Source organism: Delphinus delphis, chromosome 13 (genome assembly GCF_949987515.2).
Source record: "Delphinus delphis chromosome 13, mDelDel1.2, whole genome shotgun sequence".
NCBI classification, from domain to species: Eukaryota; Metazoa; Chordata; class Mammalia; order Artiodactyla; family Delphinidae; genus Delphinus; species Delphinus delphis.
In genome coordinates, this window is record NC_082695.1 from 2,094,423 (window position 1) to 2,118,450 (window position 24,028).

At 45.4% G+C, this 24,028-nt stretch overlaps 1 protein-coding gene across 1 annotated transcript in view; it reads left to right on the plus strand.

Moving 5' to 3' along the window:
- Positions 1–18,145, plus strand: part of RIMBP2 (RIMS binding protein 2) — a 238,106-nt gene extending 219,961 nt beyond the window's left edge. The window contains exons 19-22 of the mRNA XM_060029334.1: positions 5,932–6,035; positions 7,165–7,236; positions 14,168–14,302; positions 16,458–18,145. Of these exons, the coding sequence (XP_059885317.1) occupies positions 5,932–6,035; positions 7,165–7,236; positions 14,168–14,302; positions 16,458–16,646 (500 nt within the window). The 3' untranslated portion in view covers positions 16,647–18,145. The remainder of the gene's footprint in view (positions 1–5,931; positions 6,036–7,164; positions 7,237–14,167; positions 14,303–16,457) is intronic.
- The last annotated feature ends 5,883 nt before the right edge of the window (positions 18,146–24,028 follow it).

The following is a 24,028-nucleotide window of genomic DNA, read 5'->3' on the forward strand; positions in this document are numbered from 1 at the left end:
CAACCCCTGGCTCACCCATGAACCTGTAGGCTGCGAGGCTCCTGCCCTCCTGAGGGTTTCATAGCAAAAACACCAGCTCAGAGCAGGAGACAGCGCTGCGCAGGATCCCACCTGCACCGTCTGAATGTGTCAAGGGAAATCCGAGTGTTAACCATTGGCTTTTCTTGGGCAAAACCCACTCGGTAAACCAGGCTTGTAATAGTCTTGCTGCGATACGGACGTATAGGCATCTAAGTATTTATGAAACCACAGATGGTCTTCTCAGGGAAGATGAAGTACAGCCTTGCTTACTAAAGGTCTATCACATCTAGAAAATAAACAACTGCTTTTGGGTTGTTCTGGACTGACTGTGTCCCCCCAAAATTCATTCATTGAAATCCTGACCCCCAGTGTGATTAGGAGGTGCGGCCTTTGGGAGTGATGAGGTCATGAGGGTGGAGCCCCCCGGATGGGATTAGTGCCCTTATAGAAGAGACCGCAGAGAGGCCCCTCACCCCTTCCCTCATGTGGGGACACTGTGAGAAGTAAGCCGTCTGTATGCCAGGAAGGCGGGAAGAAGGTCCTCACCAGACACCAAGTCAGCCAGCACCTTGATCTTGGACCCCCAGCCTCCAGGACTGTGAGAAATAGATATTTGTTGTCTAAGCCACCCAGTCTGTGGCACTTTGTTATATCAGCCTGAATGGACTAAGACACTGGTAATATACTTTGAACATTGCGTATCTATGATAAATTTCAAAGGATGATGGGGTAGTGTTATGCCTTCCATTCTTCAGGTGAATTTTGCTTATCCAAAAGGCATAAAAGATTTTTACCCTTTAATTTGGATATTAAATGCCTTCGTTTATCTTGAACCACTCTGCAGCACCAGTGAGCCAACCAAGAGCAAAACTGTTTTCAGCAACATTACACTTACGATCTTTATATTTTCCCCTGTGCAAGGAAAATCTCCTCATTCAAAAGGCCTCTACTTTTTCTAAATAGCTGTAGACAGATATACCTGTTTTGTGTCATTCATATTTAAAGTTTTAATACTTCAAAACGTTAGATTCACTTCTAAATGACACTCCAAAGACAAAATTCAGTGGTTAAAGAATATGCATGGTTTTAAGGATAAACACAAAATCAAATAAAACGCCTCAGACTTTTTGGTATTAATGAGCTCATGGTCTCAAGTTACGATCCACGTCGAATAGTCGAGGTTTCATATGATTAAATTGCCCAGATTAAATCCACGAGACTGCAGCTCTCTGAGCCCCTCACACCATCCACTCCCTTGCACTGCTGTCTTCTTTCCTGAAGTGGACAGTGAGTGTTCATAGAGGGAGCGGGCTCTGTGCACCACAGACCCAGGGAGCCTAGGAGTGATCTGCTAAAAAACAGAAACTTGATTTACGTGATCAGTTAGATTAAATGTCTTTTTATTCCATTTTAGTTTTCTAAATATGACTAGTTGAGGGAACCACGCTGAGATATCTGCTTGTCCCTCTATTATTAGGAAATAGCCTTCTTCATGGTGAAAGACAGAGTGCTTTCCTCCCAAGACTGGGAGTAAGGCTGCGATGTCTGCCCTCACCTCTTCCTTCCAGCATCACGCAGAGCGTGCAGTACGGGGAGAGCCAGGAAGCAGTGGTACACAGAAGGAAAAGGTGACATGAAACTTTACTTTAAAAATCTCACGTATCTATAAATAAAGCTCCTAGAACTCACAAGTGAGATTAGCAAGGCCAATGGATACAAAAGCAATGGTATTTCCACAGGTTAGCAATGAAAAATCAGAGATTTAAATTTAAAAAGTAATACCGCTTAACAGTAACACAATGCAGATGTGAAATACTTACGGTTAAATCTAACAGAATACGTGCAGGATCTGTATGCTGAAAACTATAAAACACTGATGAAAGAAATCAAGGAGTCCCTGAGTGAATAGAGACAGAATGCTCATAGACTTAATACTGCTAAGATATTAAGATGTCAGATATCCCCAAACTGACCTATAGATTTCATCGCAACTGCAATGAAGCTCTGCGCAAAGGTTTGTGTAGAATCCATAAGCTAAATCTTTCATGAAAAGTCAAAGGAACTAAAATCGCTCAAACAGTTTTTTAGAAGAACAGAAGTGGAAGACTCAACGTAACTTGACTTTAAGACTCACTATAAAGGCAAACTGATCAAGACCATGTGGTATTGGAGAACGGCAGACACACAGATCAACAGAACAGAATGGAGCCCAGAAACAGATCAACACATACACGGTCAGTTGATTTTCAACAAAGGCAAAAATGCAGTTCAGTGGAGAAAGGAGAGTCTATTCAATAATAGGTGCTGGGATTGTTGGACATCCACGGGCCAAAAATCAATCGCAAGCCATAGTCTCACCGTATTAAAAAACTTAGGACGGAGCACTGTCTTAAATATGAAAACAAAGACTGTAAAACTTCTAGAAGAAAACGTAGAAAACCTGTGATGATAGGGCAACCATTTCTTTGATATGATGTATCTTTAAAATTGTGTTAGACGCCATCAAAATCAAATACTTCTCAGCTTAGAAAGACACCGTTAAGAGGATGAAAAGAGAAGCCACAAGCTGGCAGAAGATATTTGCGAGCAAGTCGGCAGAAAGCGATTTATATTTAGAATACAGAGAAAACTTCCAAAACTTGACAATAAAAAGAAACCCAATACACAGAAGTCGAGTCACGGATGTAGAAAACAAACTCATGGTCACCAGGGGATGGGGAGAGAGGGACAAATCGGGAGATTGGGACTGACATAGACACACTACTATATACAAAACAGATGACTAATAAGGACCTGCCGTAGAGCACAGGGAACTCTGCTCAATACTCTGCAATGGCCTACATGGGAAAAGAATCTAAAAAAAAAAAAAAGGGTGGATATATGTATATGTCTAACTGATTCACTTTGCTGTACACATGAAAATAATGCAACGTGTAAATCAACTAATACCCCAATAAAAATTTTAAAAAAATTTTATCATAAAAAATAAATAAAACCATCAATTAACAAATAAAAAAATAGCCCAGTAAAAATGTTGACAAAGGATCTGAAGAGATCCCTTACCAAAGAAGATATTTGGATGGTACATAAACATATGGAAAAATGCTTAACATCATTAGTGAATAAAGCCATGATGAGAAACCAACACACCCACTAGAATGGCTAAAATGAAAACGACTGCTCATACCAAGTGTTGGCAAGCGTGGAGCAACTGGAACTCTCGTTTGCTTGCGGTGTTACTGAACCAGACTTGGGTCCACTCACCTGATGTGCAGCAAAGACGATTTATTGACATCAGGTTGTGGTGAAGGAAAGTATAGCATTTATTGCAGGTGCCAAGCGAGGGGAACAGGCAACTCATGCTCAAATGAACCAAACTCCCAGTGGCTTTCAGGGAAGGGTCTCTGAAGCAAGGTGAGGGAGGGGGCTTCAGGGTGCCTGGTCAGCTTGTGGACCGTCTTCTGATGGGTTGGTGGTGAGGTAATTGGGAATCAACATCATCAATCTTCTGGTTCCAACCAGTCTGGGGTCCGTGCTGGTGGTCTGCAGTTAACTACTTCCACCTGGTGGAGGTTTTAGTATCTGTAAAACAGCTCTCAGAATGGTACCTATAACCTTGAGGAGGAACTAAGGATCCTTGACATTGTTTTCTGGCTAAACTATTGTTATTTTGTGTTGCTTGACCTTTTTCCCTTGTTTCCACATTTTCTCGCATTTCTGATTACATTTGCTCTTTGGAACTTGGGGAAGGCCTAGGAGGCTATAGCTTTTCTACAAACAAGAGGCAGGGGACGCCGTGTGGCAGGGGGTGGGGTCTGTCCCCAGGAAGGCCCTGTAGGGTTCTGCTCGGTTTCCCTGGAGTGTAAGATGCTACAACCACTTTGCAAAACAGGTGTGGGTTCCTCTAAAGTTAAACCTACACTTACAATCCAATCCTATCCACTCCCGTATACTTACCCAAGAGGCATGAAAACACGTTCACACAAAAGGCTGTACGTGAGTATTTATGGTGGTTTGACTAATAATCACTGATAAGGGGAAACAACTCAAATGTCTTCCAGCTGGTAAATGGATAAAATAACTATGGTGCCTCCGTACAACGGGATACTACTCACCGCTAAAAGTAGAACAAACTATTGATCCGTGCAGTAACATGAATGGATCTCAGATGCATTGTCCAAAGGAGAGAAGCCAGTCTCCAAAAGCTACATCTGTGTGATGACATTTAAACGATATTCTGAAAAAGGCAAAACTGTTGGGACAGAAAACAGGCCAGTGGTTACCCAGGCTGGAGGTGACAACAAGGGGGCATAAAGGAATTTTGGGGGGTGACGGAGCTTCAATATCTTGACGGCTGTGGTGGTTATAAGACCGCGTGAGCTTATCAAAACTTGCTGAAGTGGGCACTAGAAAGAGTGAATCGTAGTGTATGTAAACTACGCCTCAGTACAGAACATGCATATTGTTATTGCCCCCTTCAGAAATTCATCCCTGCAGAAAACATCCCCCGTGAAATCCGCAATATTTAGCAGCACTGTACTTAACCTCTGGTTATCACTATACTTTGCTTCAAGGAAACATATGTCCTGCAGGTCCTGCAAAGGTGTGCTTGCTTATTTTAAATGAAAGCAGTGATTCTTCTGTGTTTTTTTAAATTTATTTATTTATTTTGGGCTGTGTTGGGTCTTCGTTTCTGTGCGAGGGCTTTCTCTAGTTGTGGCAAGCGGGGGCCACTCTTCATCGCAGTGCGCGGGCCTCTCGCTATCTCGGCCTCTCTTGTTGCGGAGCACAGGCTCCGGACGCGCAGGCTCAGCGGCCATGGCTCATGGGCCCAGCTGCTCCGCGGCATGTGGGACCTTCCCGGACCGGGGCGCGAACCCATGTCCCCTGCATCGGCAGGCGGACTCTCAACCACTGCGCCACCAGGGAAGCCCCGAAAGCAGTGATTCTTGACCAGGAGCTGAGGGTTGAATTTTGCACACCCACTGCAGGCCCTATACCTGCCACAAGCCACTGCAAAGCCACGTAACTAACGTTAGTTGCTTTCAAAACACCTGCCTTTGAGAGTTTTCATTTCTATGTTTTGAATTCCAAAAATTCATTGTAGGTGAAAAGCAGCTGTGTTTAGAAGAAATGCTTCAATGCCGGCTTTCTCCAGGAGAAATATCATTTAGAACTCCAGACAACAGCGGGTTTGCCAGGGAGTTCGACAGTCTGGGCCAGATCCCACGGTTCTCCACGGACCCTTCTTATAAACGGCTGTTTTCAGAGTTTTCGCCTCTGCTCTGCTCGGGGTTTCCTCTCCCCTCCCGGCTTGTGCTGCCGTGTGTGCTGGGATAGTGCCCTGGGGCTCCGTCTGTGGCAGATCACAGCCAGGCAAGGGGAGGGGCCTCCCCAGAGCCTTCCCCACAGGCGGCATCGTTTCGGGGGCAGCCGTTGAAAGCACAGTGGCAGGGCGCTAGAGGGGAAAGCGGTGGGAGGGACCCTTGCGATGGGTAGAGAGGGTGCCGCTTTCTATGGACTCTTGCTTCTCTTGATGCCAGGCCGGTGGCCGTGCCTCTGGTCTGAGCGAGAATGACTTGATTCTGTGGCTTCACGGCAGCTACACGGGCAGCAGTTTTGACCCGGCGTTTGCGGGGCTTCCTGCGAGCGAGCTGCCAACCTCCAGCCAGCCCGGTGGTCCTGCCCGTGCTGCACCCACCCGGTGCCGGCCTGAACGGTTTAGATCGACTGTTGCAGAGGATCAGTCTAAGTGTCCCTTGTTCAAGGATGTGCTGGAGAAAGGGGTGGGAGCTGCCCTGGCTTTGCTGGCACTAGTGCCCAGGGGTCGCCTCGGCCACACTGGCCATCTGTGACCCAGCTCTGAAATCACTTCATGGTGTCTTTCTTCTTCTCCTGTGACGGGAACAGAGAGAAACAGAAGGAGCATCAGGCAGCCCTCGGTGGCGACGCGGAGGATGGTTGCCCTGTACGACTACGACCCGAGGGAGAGCTCGCCCAACATCGATGTCGAGGTACCGGCCAAGCGCCCCACACCTCTGCTGACAGCACTGCTGCCTCCCTGCCTTCTCTGGACCCGTCCGAGGGCAGGGCTACCCGACCAGTAAATAGGGACCCAGGCAGGCAGGAGAGAGGTCGTGAGCCTGGTGACACGCTCAGGACATGGCAGCCACTGACATTGGGTTTCCCTGGACCAGCGCCGGGCAAGCCCTGTGACCCACACCTGGTGGTGATGGGTCGTCCTGGAGAGAGAAAGCAAAGTCCCCTGCATGTGGCCGCTGACCCTCATGGCCGCCACACACACATTCAAGGAAGATAGAGAAGAAAGGATGGGTGTTCTCCGTGCATGTAGTTTTGGGGTCCTAGGAACTTTGTGAAAACTGAAAAGGATTTGCCTTCAGAAATGAACGATTAGGTTTCCAGTCCGTGGGGCCGCTTTCTTAGATGGCGAGATGTGTACCGATCCCTGGTCCTCAGTATTTCTGTTCCGCCTGACGGGCGAGCAGCTCATGGCTCCGATTCAGAGCTCAGGTGTATTCACATCTCTACAGGCTCGATGCGCGTAGATGCCTGATGGCTCTTACGTGTGAACTTTAGTCCCTCTTTCCGCGTCGAGAGATAAAAATGCAGTTTTTTCTGGTATCCTCTGCTGGATTCTATGCACCCACCTCTAGCCTGGAGCCTGGCATAGAGTAGACACTTAATAAATAGACATTTAATTACTGATTTTTTTTTTTACACTCACTGAAAGGCTGTTTGTGCAATGGTCCCTACGCTGCAGAGAACATCTCCTTGAGGCTCCGGGTTTTTTAAGTTGACTATTTGGTTCAAAAGATGTGCCGCCGGCAGAACATGGGGACGACCTTGAATTCTGGCCGAGAATCAGAGCCCGGCAGCCCTTTTCTTGTAGGCTGGAGTCATCATGACATATCCTTACTTTCTAAGAGGCTAGGGACAGAGGCATTCATCAGATTTGTACCTCTCCTCCTTATTTGACTGAAAGAATAGGTTCATACCAAAATAATAAGAGAAAAAGAGAAATCATACCAGAAATCATGAAGAACTTTTTTTTTTTTTTTTTTTTTAAAAAAGCAGCTTCTGTCTCCAGGAGAACACTTTTAACTTTATGTTCTGTCTCTACAGGCTGAACTTACATTTTGCACTGGAGATATTATTACTGTTTTTGGTGAAATTGATGAAGATGGATTTTATTATGTAAGTTTTGAAGCGTCAAGTATATATATATATAATTTTGTTGTCTGTTGTTTTCCCTGAAATCACGTATGAACTTTGCATGGCTTGCTGGCGGGTTGGCTAATTTGCTTGTCTCCCCTCCTGAGGACGTACACTACAGGACGGCACTCGTGTAATCGTCACGGTTCCTTCTTTTCTAATCGGGGTATTTTTGACGTATACAAGCTGTCAGCAAAGGAAGGGTATTCACATGTTTACACTTAAAATTTCCTCCATCCAGACCTTTACCAAACAGTTTAATGTTCTGGATTACTTACTGCGTAGGTCATAAATACATTTTCAAATAGGAAAAGGGAGAGATACAAAGCAGCATAATTAATTAACTAAAAGCCTCCTCGCCGACCTCCTTCGCGCAGCCCTGTGGACCCAGCCTCTGGGGGGCAGTCCTGGCTCTACGCCGGCGCCAGCCTCCTTCCTTCTCATTCCCCTTCCCGTGGAGGAGCCGGTCTCCCGATAATCCCCGAGGAAGAGAAGGTGGTCATCTTGGCGGCTCCTGCCCGGCCAGACACCCACCGCTGTCCCCTGCCTTGGGAGTGGGGTCACCATCTTGCATCAGAGTCCAACCTTCCTCCTTTTTCTTTTCTTTTTCTAAAATAATCAAAGTAGCTGAGAAACTCTATGGCAGGTTTCCCTTGGGGTCAAAGGGATTTTACAAACTCAGGCCCACGTGGCCTTTCAAAGCTCTCTCCTCTGCGCAGTTTCTGAGTTTTAAGAGTATAGTTTTTAGTGAGACTATTCATACCGTTACCGACCAGGGTTCTCGGCCGCCTTAATCAATAGATATTGATCAGAGGCCAGACAAGAAATTCAGGCAAGGCTTTACTGGGGCCCCTGCTGCAGCAGGGGGAGCGAGAACCAGTAACAGGTTCCCTTGATCGCTCCCTGAGGGGGTGCGAGCTTGTTCCTTCTATGGGGTGAGGGTAGGGGTGGGTCCAGGGGTCGGGCTGGAGGCGTGGCTTAGGAGGTCTGCCCACCCCTTTGGTGGTGCTGAGTGTGGGGGGCATGCGCAGTGCCCTGCTTTTGCTCCTGACACCCTGTTTTTGCTCCCAGCTCTTCAGAAGGGGCAGTTGGGTTTTTTTTTTTTTTGGTCTTTTTGTACCTTGTCCATAATTTGCCCCAACTGTGCATGCATGCGGTTATTCTTAGTCCCTTATAGTTTCTTTGTATTTTGTTGCTTGAGGAGATGACATCTGTCCAGGTACAAGCCCTGCAGCAAAGGGTCCCAGGTCCCAGGTCCCAGCCTGTCTCGATACTTTGTCCCGTATGTTGCAGATCGTTCTTTTCTAGGTCATTGTCTGCTTTGTAGCTTTTCCTTGTGTGTGTGTAGTTTTGTTACGTTGTTTTCCTTTCTGAAGCAGGAGTTCTAAATGCGTCGTAGTCAGTTTCGTCTGCCCCTGGGAGTCATGCTTAAAAAGTCCTTCAAGGCGACTGATAGAAGTTATCTTACTTTGGTTCTTCACTTTTATAGCTTCATTTTCACATGTAAATCTCAAGTGTTTAACTTTATTTTTGATTTCTAATTGGAGAAACTAATGTCCCCACACCACTTATTAAATAATCCGACCTTTCTCCGCTGGTTAAAGATCCCATCTTTCTCCTATGAACTGCAGTCCTACCTAGAGTGTTTCTGGACTTCAATGCTACTTGACACTATCTCAATTATTGTATTTTTATAATTCATTTTCATATTTGGGAGGAACCGTTTTTGTAAAGAGCCTGCCTACAGCAAACCCATAGTATTTTGTTCAGAGGTGCGTTTAGCTTTTAGGTTAAACTGGGGGGAACTTGACATAATATTGTCTTCTGATTTGGACACATGGTGTGTCTGACATTTTTTAAGTTTTCCCTTTCATCTGTCAGAAGGTTCATGAATTTCTTCTTGCACATCCTTTTATATATCTTTCAAAGTTCATTCTTATGTTCTTGCTGTTATGATTTTTTTCTGGTATATATTTTACTGATTATTTAGAAAATATGTTGGAAATGTGTGTGTGTGTATGTATCAGTGTGTGTATGTGTATGTGTGCAACGTACACGTGTGTGCGCACGTGTACATGCATATGTACACGTGTACATGAATCGTATTGCACGTGTATATTGCGTGTGCACGCATGTGTGTGCGTGTGCATGTTCATGTGTGTGCACTGTGTGCCCATTTATGTGCATGTGTTTATGTATGTGCGCGAGTATGCATGTGTGTGTGCTGTGTGCCTATTTATGTGCATGTATGTGTATATATCGTGTGCCTATGCACGTGCACGTGTGTGTGCGTATGCATGTGGGTGTGTGTGTATATATCGTGTGCCTATGTATGTGCGCGTGTGTGTATGTATGTTTGTGCATGTTTGTGTGCATGCATATGTATGCACTGTGTGCCTGTTTATGTGCATGTGTGTTTATGATCCCCTGCAAATCTTTTTTCTGAATGCATTTATATCCATTGTCATCAGTTGGTTCTCTCGGGTTCCCCAAATCATGACATTTTGTCTTTTCTTCAGTATCTATCAGTCATCTCTTTTTATTGTCTTATTATTGCATCATTGAAAACAATTCTGAATGACAGGGACAGGGGATCCCTGACAGTCTGTATTTTAGTAGGAATATCACTAATCTTTACACTGTTATGTGTTAGGCTAGATTATCGATAAAGATAGGTGGTCTTTATCATGTTAAGCATCCTGTTTCTCATTTGCTGAACTTACCTTTTTTTTGTCAGTAAATTACTGACCATGGTGTACAACTATTTTTTTTACAATTATTTTTAAAGCACTGGATTTGATTTGCTACCATTTTATTCAGAAGTTATGTTTATATTCCAGAAATTATATTGATTTATATTTATTGGAGTATCTTTTTTTGTGGCTTTTGGTATCAGGATTATGCTAGAATTATGAATGAACTGGTAAGCTTCCAGTATTTTTCATGCTCCGAACAGATTAAAGGACATAGTTAAGGTCCTACAATTACATGAAGGTTATTACAACCTACCTAAAAATCTTATAGGTTCAGTGTCTTTTTAGGATGCAGTTGTACAAAAGTTTTCACTTGCTGAAATAATTATCTTCTTATTGAGTCAATTTTTAATACTTTATATATATTTAGAAAGCCATGCCTTTCATTTAGATTTTCAAACATATAGACAAAACTGGACATAGTATTTTCTGGTAATTTAAACATATTTTTCTAATATGATCTGCATGTTCCCATTCCTACACTGTTTTATCTACTTTATTTTCTTGAACAGCCTACCTAAATTTTATATGATAGTAGGAATCAGATCTAAATTGATATGTACACGTTTTAGTTCTTTCCACCAGATGGCTTTAGTATTATTTTGTTGGTCAAATTTGCTGAGTAGACTGCCCAGTGCAGTTATTTTTTATTTGGTAAACAAGAACCGCGGATACCTAACTTAATACCAAACATCTTAAATTTCGCCACACCTGCGTTGTCTGACATCGCGTGCAGTCTTGAAAGCTCTCGAGAGAGCTGACTTGCAGCTCTTTCATGGGACCTCGTCCTGTCATGTCTTCCTAGTCTCTCCTCGGTTCCACCACCTCCCATAATGAACAGAGTGTAGACAGAGGGGCCTCTGCTGTCTACCTGGGCCTTCCCCTCCACAACTCACGGCATCCCCAGTGAAGTCCCTGCCTTGTCTCCAGTCATCTGAGACTCCCAGCACCCCACAGTGCTTTAACCCTCACGCTGTGTTAGCCAGACGCTTGCACCGCCCAGTGTTTCAACACCCAAACTCTTAGATCATCTACTTCGATAGGTCAGAGGGAAGCAGGCCGTACAGTAGCATTCTAAAGTATTAAAGGAAGCAAAGGAGGAGAAGTGTGCGAGCGTGATGGGGCCTCGTGCTGACTGGGCATGGGGAAGAAGGGGCCGGGTAGACTGTAACGTTTTCTGCCGCTCAGCCCAGCCCAGCGGATTCCAATCCTGTTCGAACTGTAAGGTCTTCACACGGTTCGTATCCGGCTTCAAACACAAAAGCGGTAGAAGTGAGGCTTGAGGAGGAGCAGAGATCAGACTGTGAAGGGTCTGCAAGTGGGGGAGATGTTATTGTGGTCAAGGGCTTCGCAAGTGGACCGTGTAAGGGAGGTGCGAGTCCCAAGAGGCCAGGCGACGGGCGATGGAACGGCCCAGGTGACGGGCAAGGGCCTGCACTGAGACGGTGACGGGGGAGGCTGACAGAGATAGGCTCGAGGCCGCGCAGGGCTCAGATCTGTAGCTGTGACATCTTCCAGGAGGGTCTGCAGATTCTGCCGCAGCCGATGGGCGCCCTTGGGAACACAGAAATGAGGACACGGTAGCGAGGAAAACATGGCTTAGAAACTATTGAGCTTGGGGCTACAGAGCCTCTCCAACGTGGAGGGGGACTCACGCAGGAGCGTGATTCTAGCGACCACGTCCTGTGCCGGGGTACGTGGCGGTGGACGCCAACAGTGAAGTCGTGTCGTGTGCACTTTTGACGTGTGATTTAGCAGAACTGTGCTGGGAGGCTCGAGAGAAGAGAGGAAACAATGAAGAGCACAGGCAGGTCCCTCCACCGCTGTATCGGGGAGCCCAGGGCAGGGCTCAGCCCGGGAGCCTGAACACGCAGGCCCCTGGCGGTCGTGGTTCACACAGGTGCCTCTTGAGATGTGAACACGGTGCTGATGGGGATGTGTGTGTAAAGCTGTGCCTTTTCATAGAATGTAGCCCCCACCACGAGCCAGCTGCTCCGTCTGGTGCTTACCTCTGGTGCTGGAGGGAAAATCTGGCTGGTGGACCTACTGAGAGGTCTGGACTGGACAGACGTTCCAGCGCCTTCGCATATATACATGTTGTCTGCAAGCGCTGGTGTGGAAGAAATCACCAGGGAGACATGTACAGCAAAAAGCAAAGCTGTCCTAGAAAGAGTGCCTAAGTAACACCAACGGAGAAAGACAAGCTAACAGTGGAGCCTGAGAAAGCAGGGTTGAAGCGGCCACAGGTAAACAGGAGGGCGGGATCTTCAGGGTCTAGGCAGAAGGAGCTGGTGGGCGACTGGGCACGTGGCTGTCGGGCTCAGGAGGGATTATCGCACAGGAAGGCGTGGGGGGTACCTGGACCTGCCTCTTTTAAAAGAATTAATTTTAATTGTGAGAAAATACACATAATTTACCATCTTAATCACTTGTAAGTGTACAGTTCAACAGCGTTAAGTACACTCACTGTCGTGCAACCGTCACCACCATCCATCTCCAGAACTCTTTCCATCTTGCAAGATTAACTCTGTCCCCGTCAAACACCAAGTCCCCACTGTCCCCTCCCGCTGGCGCCCACCCTTCTCCTTTCTGTCTCTAGACTCTGACTGCTCTCCGGACCCATGTAAGTGGAATCACGCAGTATACGTCTGCTTATGACCCTTCACTTAGCATAGTGTCCTCAAGGTTCGTCTCTGTTGTAGCATAAGTCAGAATATCCTTCCTTTCTTAAGGCTGAACAACCCTCCACTGTACCACATTTTGTTATCCATTCACCCGCTGATGCACAGCTAGGTTGCTTCCATCCTTTCGCTATTGTGAAGAATGCTGCTATGAATATAGGTACACAATTCTCTCTTCAAAATTCTGCTTTCAGTTCTTCTGGGTAAACACCCAGAAGTGGAATTGTTGGATCATATCATATGGTAATTCTATTTTTAATTTTTTGAGGAACCACCGTACTGTTTCCTCCATAGTGGCTGTACCGTTTCACAGTCCCACCAACAGTGCACGAGGGCTCCAATTCTTCCGCATCTACACCAACATTAAAATACGTTTATAGTAGCCATCCTAATGGATGTGAGGTGGTGTCTTGAGGTTTTGGTTTACGTTTCCCTAATGAGTAGTGATGCTGAGCATCTTGTATGTGCTACTTAGCCATCTGTCTTTTTTTTTTTTTTTTTTGGAAATTATCTGTTCAAGTCCTTCGCCCACTTTTTGATTGGGTTGTTTATTTTGTTAAGTTGTAGAAGTTCTTTATATATCCTTTATAACCCCTTACTAGATACATGACTTGCAAGCATTTTCTCCCATTCACTCTGTTCATCATGTTCCTGGATGCAGTTTTTCATTTTGATGCTATAGGCTGTCTCTTTCAAGTTGCCACCGTCTCCTACACCTACTGGACAGAGAAACACACTCCCAGGTTGTCTGGGGCCAGTTTTGAGCTTGGTTTTGGGTTCTGTGGGGCAAGGTGGCACTGGGGGGGTTGATGTGGTGGGCTGTGAGCTGCTCGGGACTGACGTCCAGTGGGCAGTTGGAACTGTGTTCCATGCACGGACACGTGACTGCGTAGACAGGTCCGGAAGGATATATACCGACCTGAAGCAGTCACCTCGAGGAGGTGCCAACGCCTTCACCTTCCCCTCTTGGGTGCATTCTTACAGCGAGGCTGTAGCGACGCACAGGATGAAAGATACCAGGTGGAACCGGTCGGCCCCCTCAATCCTGCCCCCGCATGTGACACCCGCCCCCCACTCCCCTCTCTCAGTGCACCCAGGCAACGCTATTTGTGCAAGCTCCCGTGGGACTCAGAGGTTGGTCAGGGCTGAGGACCTCTAAGTGAGGTGCTCCCCAGGACTGTTCCTAAGCGTGCCTGACCCTGAGAACCACCCACGCCCCTTGGCCAAAACAGGTCCTCAGCTCCGCTCCAGACAGGCCAGCTCAAGACCTCAGGGCAGGCGCCGGGACCCTGCGCTTCGAGCACGTGGCCGAGCTCACTCTTGTGGTCAGGGGAGTCCGGGAGCACTGGCGTCCCGGTCTGTCTGCCACTTCTGAGCCAGAAGAAACTCGCTGCTCTGAGCTGTACTCCTTTACCTGAAGCAAGAAGCAGGTTTCTGGAAAAAGAGAGTCAATTGTGCTTCTCACCCCTGTGTTTTTAGGGGGAGCTTAATGGGCAGAAAGGCCTCGTACCCTCCAACTTCCTAGAAGAAGTACCCGATGACGTAGAAGTCTATCTTTCTGACGCGCCGCCCCACTACCCGCAGGACACGCCGACGCGCTCGAAGACGAAAAGGGTAAGCACGTGTGTTCAGCACTTTTAACCCCTGTCCCACTCCGCCACAGACGGTCTACTGCAGTCTCTGCATTGCTTTTTACGTCTTAGGTCGAAAAGCATATACCCTGAATTTTTCCTCTGCCCTCCCATGGGGGTTGTGCCTGAAAATTCCTAATTCCAAATCAAGTTTACTTGTTTCACCAAAATGCCCCTTTCAATCTAATCAGTCTGCTTTGCTCACAAAGGAACTTGCCATCCTACGTCACAGACGCACAGTCCAGTTTAAGAGTGAAACGGGGATGGCGATAGTCCTTAGACTCGGTGGGCAGTAATGGTTATTTGCCCTGTCAGGGTTTTAACAGATCTTCTCAACAAAGGTCAAAGAACTTCTCAGCCATATATAACTGTCAGATTACATTTGTTTGGTGTCTCATTTTTATTTTATTTCATCACTGCGAGTTTTTATATATTATATTTTTATATATATTTTATTTCTTTGCTCATCTGCTTGGAAACAGAAGAAGAGTGTGCATTTCACCCCTTAATCAGGCAATGTAGCCTTCACGTAAGTGAGCAACTGAAGATACCTGTAAACATAGCAACCTAAGCTACCTGCAGTGGACCAATGCGGTAGACTTAAGGCTTCACTGGGGGGCTAAAAAAAAGAAGAAATATGTCTCAAAAACTCACTGGACCTAAAGTGTTATTGGTCTCAGTTGTAAAGCAACTGAATTTGTAGAGAAATAAATCAGCTTTGATAATCATTTCCTACGATTTACGTTAAGAATATTTGGAAGAGGCCAACATTGGGAACATATTTCTTAACAGGCTAATTGTTTGTTTACACAGTGTTCCAATGTCTAGTCATAATTCAAGCTGCATATTGCATTGTTAGCCACTCTTGGGAAAAGCACAACCTAATAAAATGTTTCCTCTGGAAATTTTACCTAAAAAAAAACCCCGCAACTCAAGATCGAGCGGATGAGTAGTGAACACGAGGTGATCTAGAGTTGCCTCTGAACGCTCCCCATGCTGCCTGGAATGGCAGGCAGCTTTTTCTTAAGTGACCGTCCCTCTACCTTACGGGAGAGCTGATGCGTCTCCTCAAAGCACAAGCAAGTGTCCTGAACACGCAGGCGTTTGGCTGGAAGACTGCTTTGTTGGTATACCAATGCAATACCAAGTTTAATGAAACATGCAGCTCAAATGATTGCATTAGATGGAATAGATGGTATCTTCAGGTGTACTTTGGGATGATTTAGTAGGTGTTCTCCATTAGAATTAGACCCTGATTTTAAATCCAAGGAAGCTTGAAGCCCCTGGGCTCCTGTCTGCCTGATGAATAACGAGTCCTCGTATTAGAAAGAGCTTTGCTCTGGTGGGGTAGGGGAGCAAGAGGAAAGGTGGTGTTATGTAATCGCAGGCATGCATGCGACCGTAAACGCGGGTGAGCCCACGTCATCATGCCCGCGTTAGAATACAGTTCCGCTCCTGCGAGGCACCGGGAAGCACTCGAGTGCACGGAAACCCTACCATGTGCTCTGTATCGACAAAAACGCACCTTTAATACCTTGGAAATGATGAGAGCGTACAATAAGGGCCTTTAAGCTTTCTTTGATTGAAATTAAGGTTCATTTTATTTTTTTTATTTATTTTTCTTTCAACCGGTGCGCCATCTCCAGTATCTCTCTAGTATACTAACCCAGGAATGTACTCAACGTCAGGATCTCACATGCCCAAGTAGTTTTCAAATTCGAAATTCCCCTTAAGAACTTTTGCTTTTAAGATTACTGACGGGTACTCAGCCAGTCTTACTCTCAACCTAATTCAAAATGACTCCTCCTTCCTGCTTCTGGTCTTAAGTTACAAAGTCAATGATTACCCAGCTCTGTGTTGCCAGAGCAATGGCCACTCCCTCCCCCGAACACAAAGAAACCGAAAACCCCACACTGCTGGCCCTCTGTCTGGGGGCCCTCAGACCCCCCCTCTGAGCTATGCCGTGGGAGGGCCGTGTGCCTCTCACGGGATACTTCAACCCTTCAGAGAAGAAACGAACCACGCTCACCTTGCCTGGTGGGAAGCGGGGCCGTGTGGCGTCACTGATGCCGCGCGGCGAGCGGAGGGGTGCTGCCGGCGCTCGCGCACTCAGTGACCTGTACCAATGTGCCTACTAGGTTCCTCCTGAGGGTTCAGGTACAGCCAGGAGAGTACCATCTCCCACAGCCCATCTCCATTCTGGGCCACCTACGTCATCTATGGGTACTGGTAGTCCTGGGAGAGGCAGGGAAATGTCCTCGAGAAAGAAAAAGGGGCTGCTTTCCAAAGGCAAGAAACTGCTGAAAAAGCTGGGTGCAGTGAAATGATTCACGTGCTTCCGGACAACTTCCAAATCTATGTAATTTTCTTTAATTCCAAACTAGGGCTTTCATGACTCAAGTACTTCCTAAAAAACCAATCTTCTCCCCTGACACCAGTAGAGAAATGCTCTTTGCACTACCGTCCACTTTAAACCCAGCGCCAGGACACAGAGCTGCTGGTACTCCCGCCGGGCCTCCGCGCCCATCGCTCTTGTTATTGCCGGGCCCTGGCGGGAGCTGGGCTGTCTCGTGAGCACACAGGGCGGCCAGTAGCTCTTTGTAGCTCACTCCCTACCTGGGGCCCCAGCCTTTGTGCATTTGTCATCTGCCCTTGAAGGAATGATTCCAACCTCGCTCCCTTTTCAGAAATGCTTGCCTCATGACGCATAACTCTCACTTGAACTCTGGTCTTGAAATTCCTAGTTTAACCGCCTTGATGTCCTGCCTTATACATGCACAGTGATCTGTACTGTCCAATAAAAGCTACGGTGTACACGTTGTATGTGTTGTGCATTCAGTGCCCTCCACCCTCACAGACACAGTGCTTTGAGACCAAGTTGCACAGGCTGTGCAATGATAAGATCCTGGTTTTCTGTCTTTCGAAGCAAGCCAGGCGACACACAGGAGATGTTTACTTATTCAAATCATTTAAAAAAGAGGAGAGGAAGTAACTTTGGTAAAGTACCACTACTCCAACCTGCCAAAAAGCTGGTAATATTCATTGCTTTCAGTGTTACATTTTGTGGCATATGGACTTACGTTACTTTCATTATTTGTCAAAATGCCATACACAGATAATCAACAATGAACAGCCTACACGTAAAGCAATCCACATAAGCCACACCGAAAACATACTAACTTTAAGTCTGTTCAGAATGACTCCACACCAGTCTTCACCATTGGCACCCGAACAACAACAACAAAGATTTACAGAGTTGCTGGCAGATGTATTTGATGGTCACTATTTTGTAATTCTTGTCCACTTGTAAATTGTTTTTACTCTTTATACATACTTTTCAGACTGCCTTTCTTTTGTAATTTATGGGAGGTTTATAAATGAATGATGACGCTTTCCCCATTGTGTCTTCAAAAACTATATTGTAAATTGCAATATAATAGTATGTGGTAGATTTATTAAAAGGAAATTACCCAGTGTGTGGTTAAGTTCTGTGTGGGTGTGTGCATGTGTACAGCTAGTGTAAAATATTTTATAGAAATAAAATTTCTTATTTTATACAACGCCATTTATTCTGTGTTTGTTTTGAACGCTTTTTTTTTTTTTTAAATCATAGCAGCATAACTGAATTCCTTTCTCCTATACGTACAAGAAAAACTCTATAACGTTACCTTTTCTGGCAGTACTTTTGTTCTAAAGCAATTCTGACCTGGGAGTCATTTACAAAGTGCCGTCACTCTCGCATTGTTGGTGACGATCCACTCAGTGGCAAAAGAAAGGTGCTGCGCCCGAGTGTTTCTTGTGAAATGCTCACGTGCAGCAAAGATGTCGAGAGTGAGTTCAAACCATATTCACGACATCTCCCTTTGGCAACTCCAGAATTCAAATGATCTGAGTAAAGAGCTACACCAGCTAAATATAATAAAACACAACTTAATTTTTCAGATACAAAGCATTTTCCTGAAATCCTTAATTATTTTAAAATTCTCCCAATAATAGGGTTTGTTATCATTAAGAGGTAAGACCAACGTGCAAGGTGAAAATATAATTCAAACGCATAACTTTATGAACGGTATGCAAGCACGTAAAATGACTGCTATCATAACGTCATTCACGGCGAACTATGTTTTCCCCTAACGCATTTACAAAAAAGGTTATGTTTGAATAATTGAGGACGGAGAAATACTGCATGATCTCACTCACACGTGGAACCCAAAACAGTCAAAAACACTTAGAAGCAGAGGGTAGGATGGTGGTTGCCAGGGGCTGAGGGTGGGGGAAATGGGGAGATGTGGGTCAAAGGGCACAAAGTTTAAGTTGCACAAGATGGTATCAATTCTGGAGATCTTAAGTTAAAAAAAAAAAAAGCTGAAATGCTAGATTAAATGGAATGTCTTTAATTTAAAAATATTCCAGCTTAAGAAATACCAGTATAAGAAATTGAAGTCCACACGACAGTGTGGATGTACTTAACGCGACTACACACTTAACATGGTTGAAATGGTGAAGCTTCATGTTACGTACACTTTACCACAGGAAAAAGCAATTCATGACAGCTCCTCCAAAAACATAAAGTAAAGTAAAACCAGTAAAAGTAGCCAGGGTTGAATGTTTTGAACACATTTACAAATTTCCTAAAATATGAAAATGTAGGCAAGCCCAAAGTGATCATGAACTGGACTTATTAGCTTTGGTGAATACTATGAAACATTTACGGAATACATACGGCCCACTGTACACAAATTCTTCCAGAGAAGAGAGAAGAAAGAAAAATGCCCAAACTCATGAGGCCAGCATTATCCTGATACCAAAACTAGGCAAAGACATTGTAAGAAAACTACAGACCAATAGCATCATGAATGTAGATTAAAAAAAAAAATCCTTGACCAAACATTAGCAGATTGAATCCAACAATATATAAGGATGATACACTATATTTAACTGTGGTTCAACCCAGGAATGAAGGTTGGTTGAACACGCTGAAGAAAAATCAATGTGTTTTACTGTATTAACAGAACAAAAGAGAAAAGCTACCCAGTCATTTCAATAAATGCAAGGAAAGCACTGGACACAATCAACAACTGTTCAGGAAACCAGGAAAAGAAAGGAATTTACCTCAACGTGGTAAGGTTAACAGTCAACACACATAACGATGAAAGACTGACCACTTGCCCTTTCTGTCAAAAACAAGACAAGGACGTCCACTTGACTACTTGTATTCAACACTATACTGGAGTTTCTAGCCTTGCAATAAGGCAAGAAAAGTCATACACTTTTGAAAGGAAGAAGTAAAACAGTCTGTATTTGCAGATGACATGACTTTATGCAGAAAATGTTAAGGGGTATCTACAAAACGCGGTTAGTACTAATATGTGGATTTGGCAAGGTGACAGGGTACAAGGTCGACATACAAAAGTCAATTGTATTTCTGTATAAATTGCATATTTTGTATCACTCTCCCCAGCAGGGAACAATTAGACAGAAGTTAAAATATAGATATAACTGATATAAAATAAAGGAAGAAATCAACATAAGCAGTTATAGTAGCATCAAAAACATGAAATTCTTAGGGACAAATTTAACAAAATACGTACAAGATTTATATACTGAAGAATGTAAAACATTGCCTAAGACTATGAAAAAGCTCCTAAATAGAGATATAAGAGATGTTAATGGCTTGGAAGATTCAGTATTGTTAAATGCCAGTTTCCTCCCGGTAAATCTACTGATTCTGTGAAATGGCAGTCAAGATTCCAGCAGGCTTATTCCAGAAATTGATAAACTGAATAAAAAATTATACAGAAATGCAAACGACCTAGAATAGTCAAACCCATTTTGAAAAAGATGGACAAGGGGGAAAGACTAACGTTGCCTAATTTTGAGACTTACTGTAAAGCCACAGTAATCAAGGCAGTGGTGTTTGCATGTAAAACACAGCTATATAGAAATAAAGATACATATAAATCAGTGGAACAAACAGATGCTTACATATACAGTAAGTTCATTTTCAACAAAGGTGCCAAAGCAATTCAACAGGGGAAATATGGTATTTTCCAGAAATTCTGCAGAAAGAAGGGGGATTCATAGGAGGGAGAACTGACTCTTACCTCATATGATACACAAAATTTAACTCAGAACACAGCCCTAAATGAAAATGTTAAAACTATAAGACTTCTAGAAGAAAACACAGGAGAAATTTGGCTAGAAAGATGTCTTATACAGGACACGAAAAGCACAAATTATAAGAGAAAAAACCCCTGATAACTGGACTCCATCGAATTCAAAAATATCTTCTCTTTGATACTTAAGAAAGCAAAACAAGAAGCCAGCAACAGAGAGGAAACATTCATAGTGCATATATCTGACAAAAGACTTTTACCCAGAACACACAAAGAAATTTTACAATTCAATAAGACCAACCAGTTTAAAAGATAATATGCAAAAGGTCTGAACAGCTACTTCATAGAAGCTAGAAGAATGGCTAATATGCACACACAAAATGCTCAGTATCATTAGTCAGCAGGGAAATGCAATTAATAATCCAAGTGAGATAACATTACACACCCACTAAAATGAAAAGACTGACATCATCAAAGATTGGCGAGGATGTGGAGCAACTGGAACTCTCATGCACTGGAGGGGAGAACAGAAAAGCGTCCAGTCACTTGTCAGCTTGTCAGCTAATTATAAAATCAGAGACACTTAGCATGCAGATCCAGCAATTCTACTTCTATGTATTTACCCAAAAGAAAGAAAAACTGTGTCCATACAAAGGCCTGCACAGAATTTTTCTAGAGTTATAATAGCCCCAAATAGGAAGCATCCAAAATACCCATCCGTCCACAGTGAATCAACAATGTGAAGTACGACCTTACAGTGGAACCCTGCTTCAGCAAACCAACCAACCAGACAATTAAACAGGTTAACTTCTGAAGCCCTCAGAGCAGAAGCAGCCAGGCGCAGAGGAGTTCACGCACCGTAGGATTCCGTTCACACGAGACCAGAGGAGGTCAAAGGCAGACCGTGGCTGCTTGGGGGAAAGGTGGGAAGGGCTGTTTGCAAAGAAGCAAGAAGGAACCTTCTGTGGGAGGGAATGGACATTTTTCTAAATCTCGATGGTGGCAGAGACACTGGAGTGTATAAAATGGTCAAAAGCTCATCAAGTTGCATTCACTTACATGTAAATCACAATAAAGTTGATTTAGAACAATGGCATGTAAGCTGGATAGGAGGGAACAGGATTCGAGTGCTCAAAGGCTCGTGTGTCGTCCAGAAAGAAGGTATCTATACCACCCCTATCCCCCAGCCTCACAGGCCCCTGAGGCCAGACGGGAAGAGGCTGACCCCCAACAGAAAGGGTGAAAGCATGCAACTCCTCAGTCAGGTGCCTCGTAGCCCAGGAATGATCCCCTACGGGCTGGCTGCTTCCTGGGCAGGTGCAGTCTCTGCTCACCGCAGGGCCAGGAGCCAAGTGCCTGCCTGTGCTAGGGCAGCCCTGCCGCACCACAGCGGAGGCCATACCCCCTCCAAAGGGCTCCCTCCTGCCACACCTGACCAAGCCTCGCACAGGGAGCATATGGGCAAAGAGGGACTGGGCAGGACCTCCTTTTCCAGGCACCCACGAAGAGAAGAATCCAGTGGCAGAACATCTGGTCCTGAGGTGTGGCCAGAAGCTGGGACTTAGGATCCAGGTTTCTCGGAAGCCTGACTGGTTGCTACCCACATGGATGATTTCGCTTCTTTGCCTCGTATAGTATTACTCCAGCTGTTGCTAAGACTGCTGAGTGCTCCTATGTCCAAGTCCCAGGCCAAGAGTCTCACTTATGAGAACCGGGTGGGGGCTTGCCATTAGGAGCTTTTAAAGCCCTCTGGTGACCAGAACACACAGCCCAGGACGAGAACCACTGCGGAGTATACAGGGCTCCCTTGACATTAACATGCATAAGAAGTACAGGGGCTGGCTGACTGAGTTAAGTTACATTAGTTATTTGTCCTTTCAATAAATATCTGAGAGCCTGTTACGTGCCAGACATTGATCAAGACGCTCGGAGACAACAGTGGACAAGACACACAGATTCCTGCCCTCCTGGATTCCTGGAATCATTTGCATTCTAGTGGGGGAGCAGAGTAGAAAAAGCACAACAAGTAATATGCTACTGATACCAGCAAAGCTGGAGAGAGCAGAAAGGCTATGTCTCTGCCTGTGGGATGCTGAAAATTTAGAAAGTGGTCCCTCTGCTGGTGACATCTTAGCTGACCTGAAGGAGCATGTGGAAGTCTGGGCCCGGAGCAGCAGCAGAGGTCCCGGGGCAGGACGCGGGCACCTGGGCGGCACGACGCCACACCCTGGCAACGACTGTCTTCCCGAGGTGGGAACCCACCGCACGACGAGCAGGTGTGCGACTTGATCACTTTGTTGCAAAAGGACCACTTTAGGAGGCTGTGGTAGTGATTCAGAGACAGTGGTGGCCTGGAAGAGGGGACAGGAACAGTGGCTGGATATTCATGATCTTTTGAAGGCAGAGCTTATAACACTTACCGAGGAACCCAAAGTGTGACACGAGAAAGACAGGACTCAAGGAAAGATGCCAAGGGTTTTGGTCTGAACATCTGGGAAAACGGAGCTCCAATTAACTGAACTGGGGCAGGTCTGAGAGAAATCACAGTTCAGTTCCAGGCATACTGAATGATTCAACCAGAGGTTCTCACAGTGTGGCCAGGGGACCCCTGGGGTACCCTGCGACTCCTCCAGGGTTCTGTGGTCAAAACTCTTTTCCTGCTGTGGCCAGAGCTGACTCCAGATTCTTGCCCAAAGGCTGCCAACCCCTCCCTTGAACAGGAACTAACATGTCTCTTTGAGTCACAGGGTCCCAAACAAAGTAACGAAGCGACATGAAGAGAAAAACAAAACCCAGCGAGAACCAGCTAGAACCAAGATGGCAACGAATGTGACCTTCAACAGACCCGGAGTCTCATCTACGTTGTTTTTACTGCATCAGCTACTAAGTGACATACCTACCAGCGGCCATGACCGGAAGTTGCCGACCAAAAAAGGACAGAAAAAGGGTGGCATCCCATTTCAGGGAAACCCCGCCCCTCCCCCAGAAGAACAATGCAAATGCCTCCCCACCATCAGCCTCGCTCCTCCCCGCACCGTCCTTATTCTTTACAATCCAATCCCCCTCGCCACGTGAGCGTGAGTGAGAGGTTGACCTGTGAACTAAATTCCCACTTCTCCATTCTTTGGCCACTGAATAAAGCTTGCATTGCACCGATCTCAGGTTCAGTTTTGGTTTTGGCTGTGTGAACCCTAATGGAAAAGCACCTTCCCTGCCAAGGCAGAGGGTCTTGGCTGGGCTAGGACCAGAGTAGGGGACCACAGGACCTGATTTGTTAACACTGAGGCCATCTGCCTTTTTCATTCGTGTTCTCTCACGAGTGTACAGTATTTTCTAGAGGCTTCATGACATGACGACAGCATCAGTCTAACAGTTAATGGAATGTGGGTTTCTGTATCGTTTTTAAAATACAATTTCTAATATACAATTAATAAATATAACCCACATAAACAAAACCTCTCCGGGTCCTCAGCAAGTTAAGAGGGTAAGGAAGTCCTTAGACCAAAGAGCTTGAGAGCCACTGTATCAGACACTCGGACACATCTGACTGTAGGAGGCCAGGGCTGGAGATGTGAATTGGCAGCATTTTGACA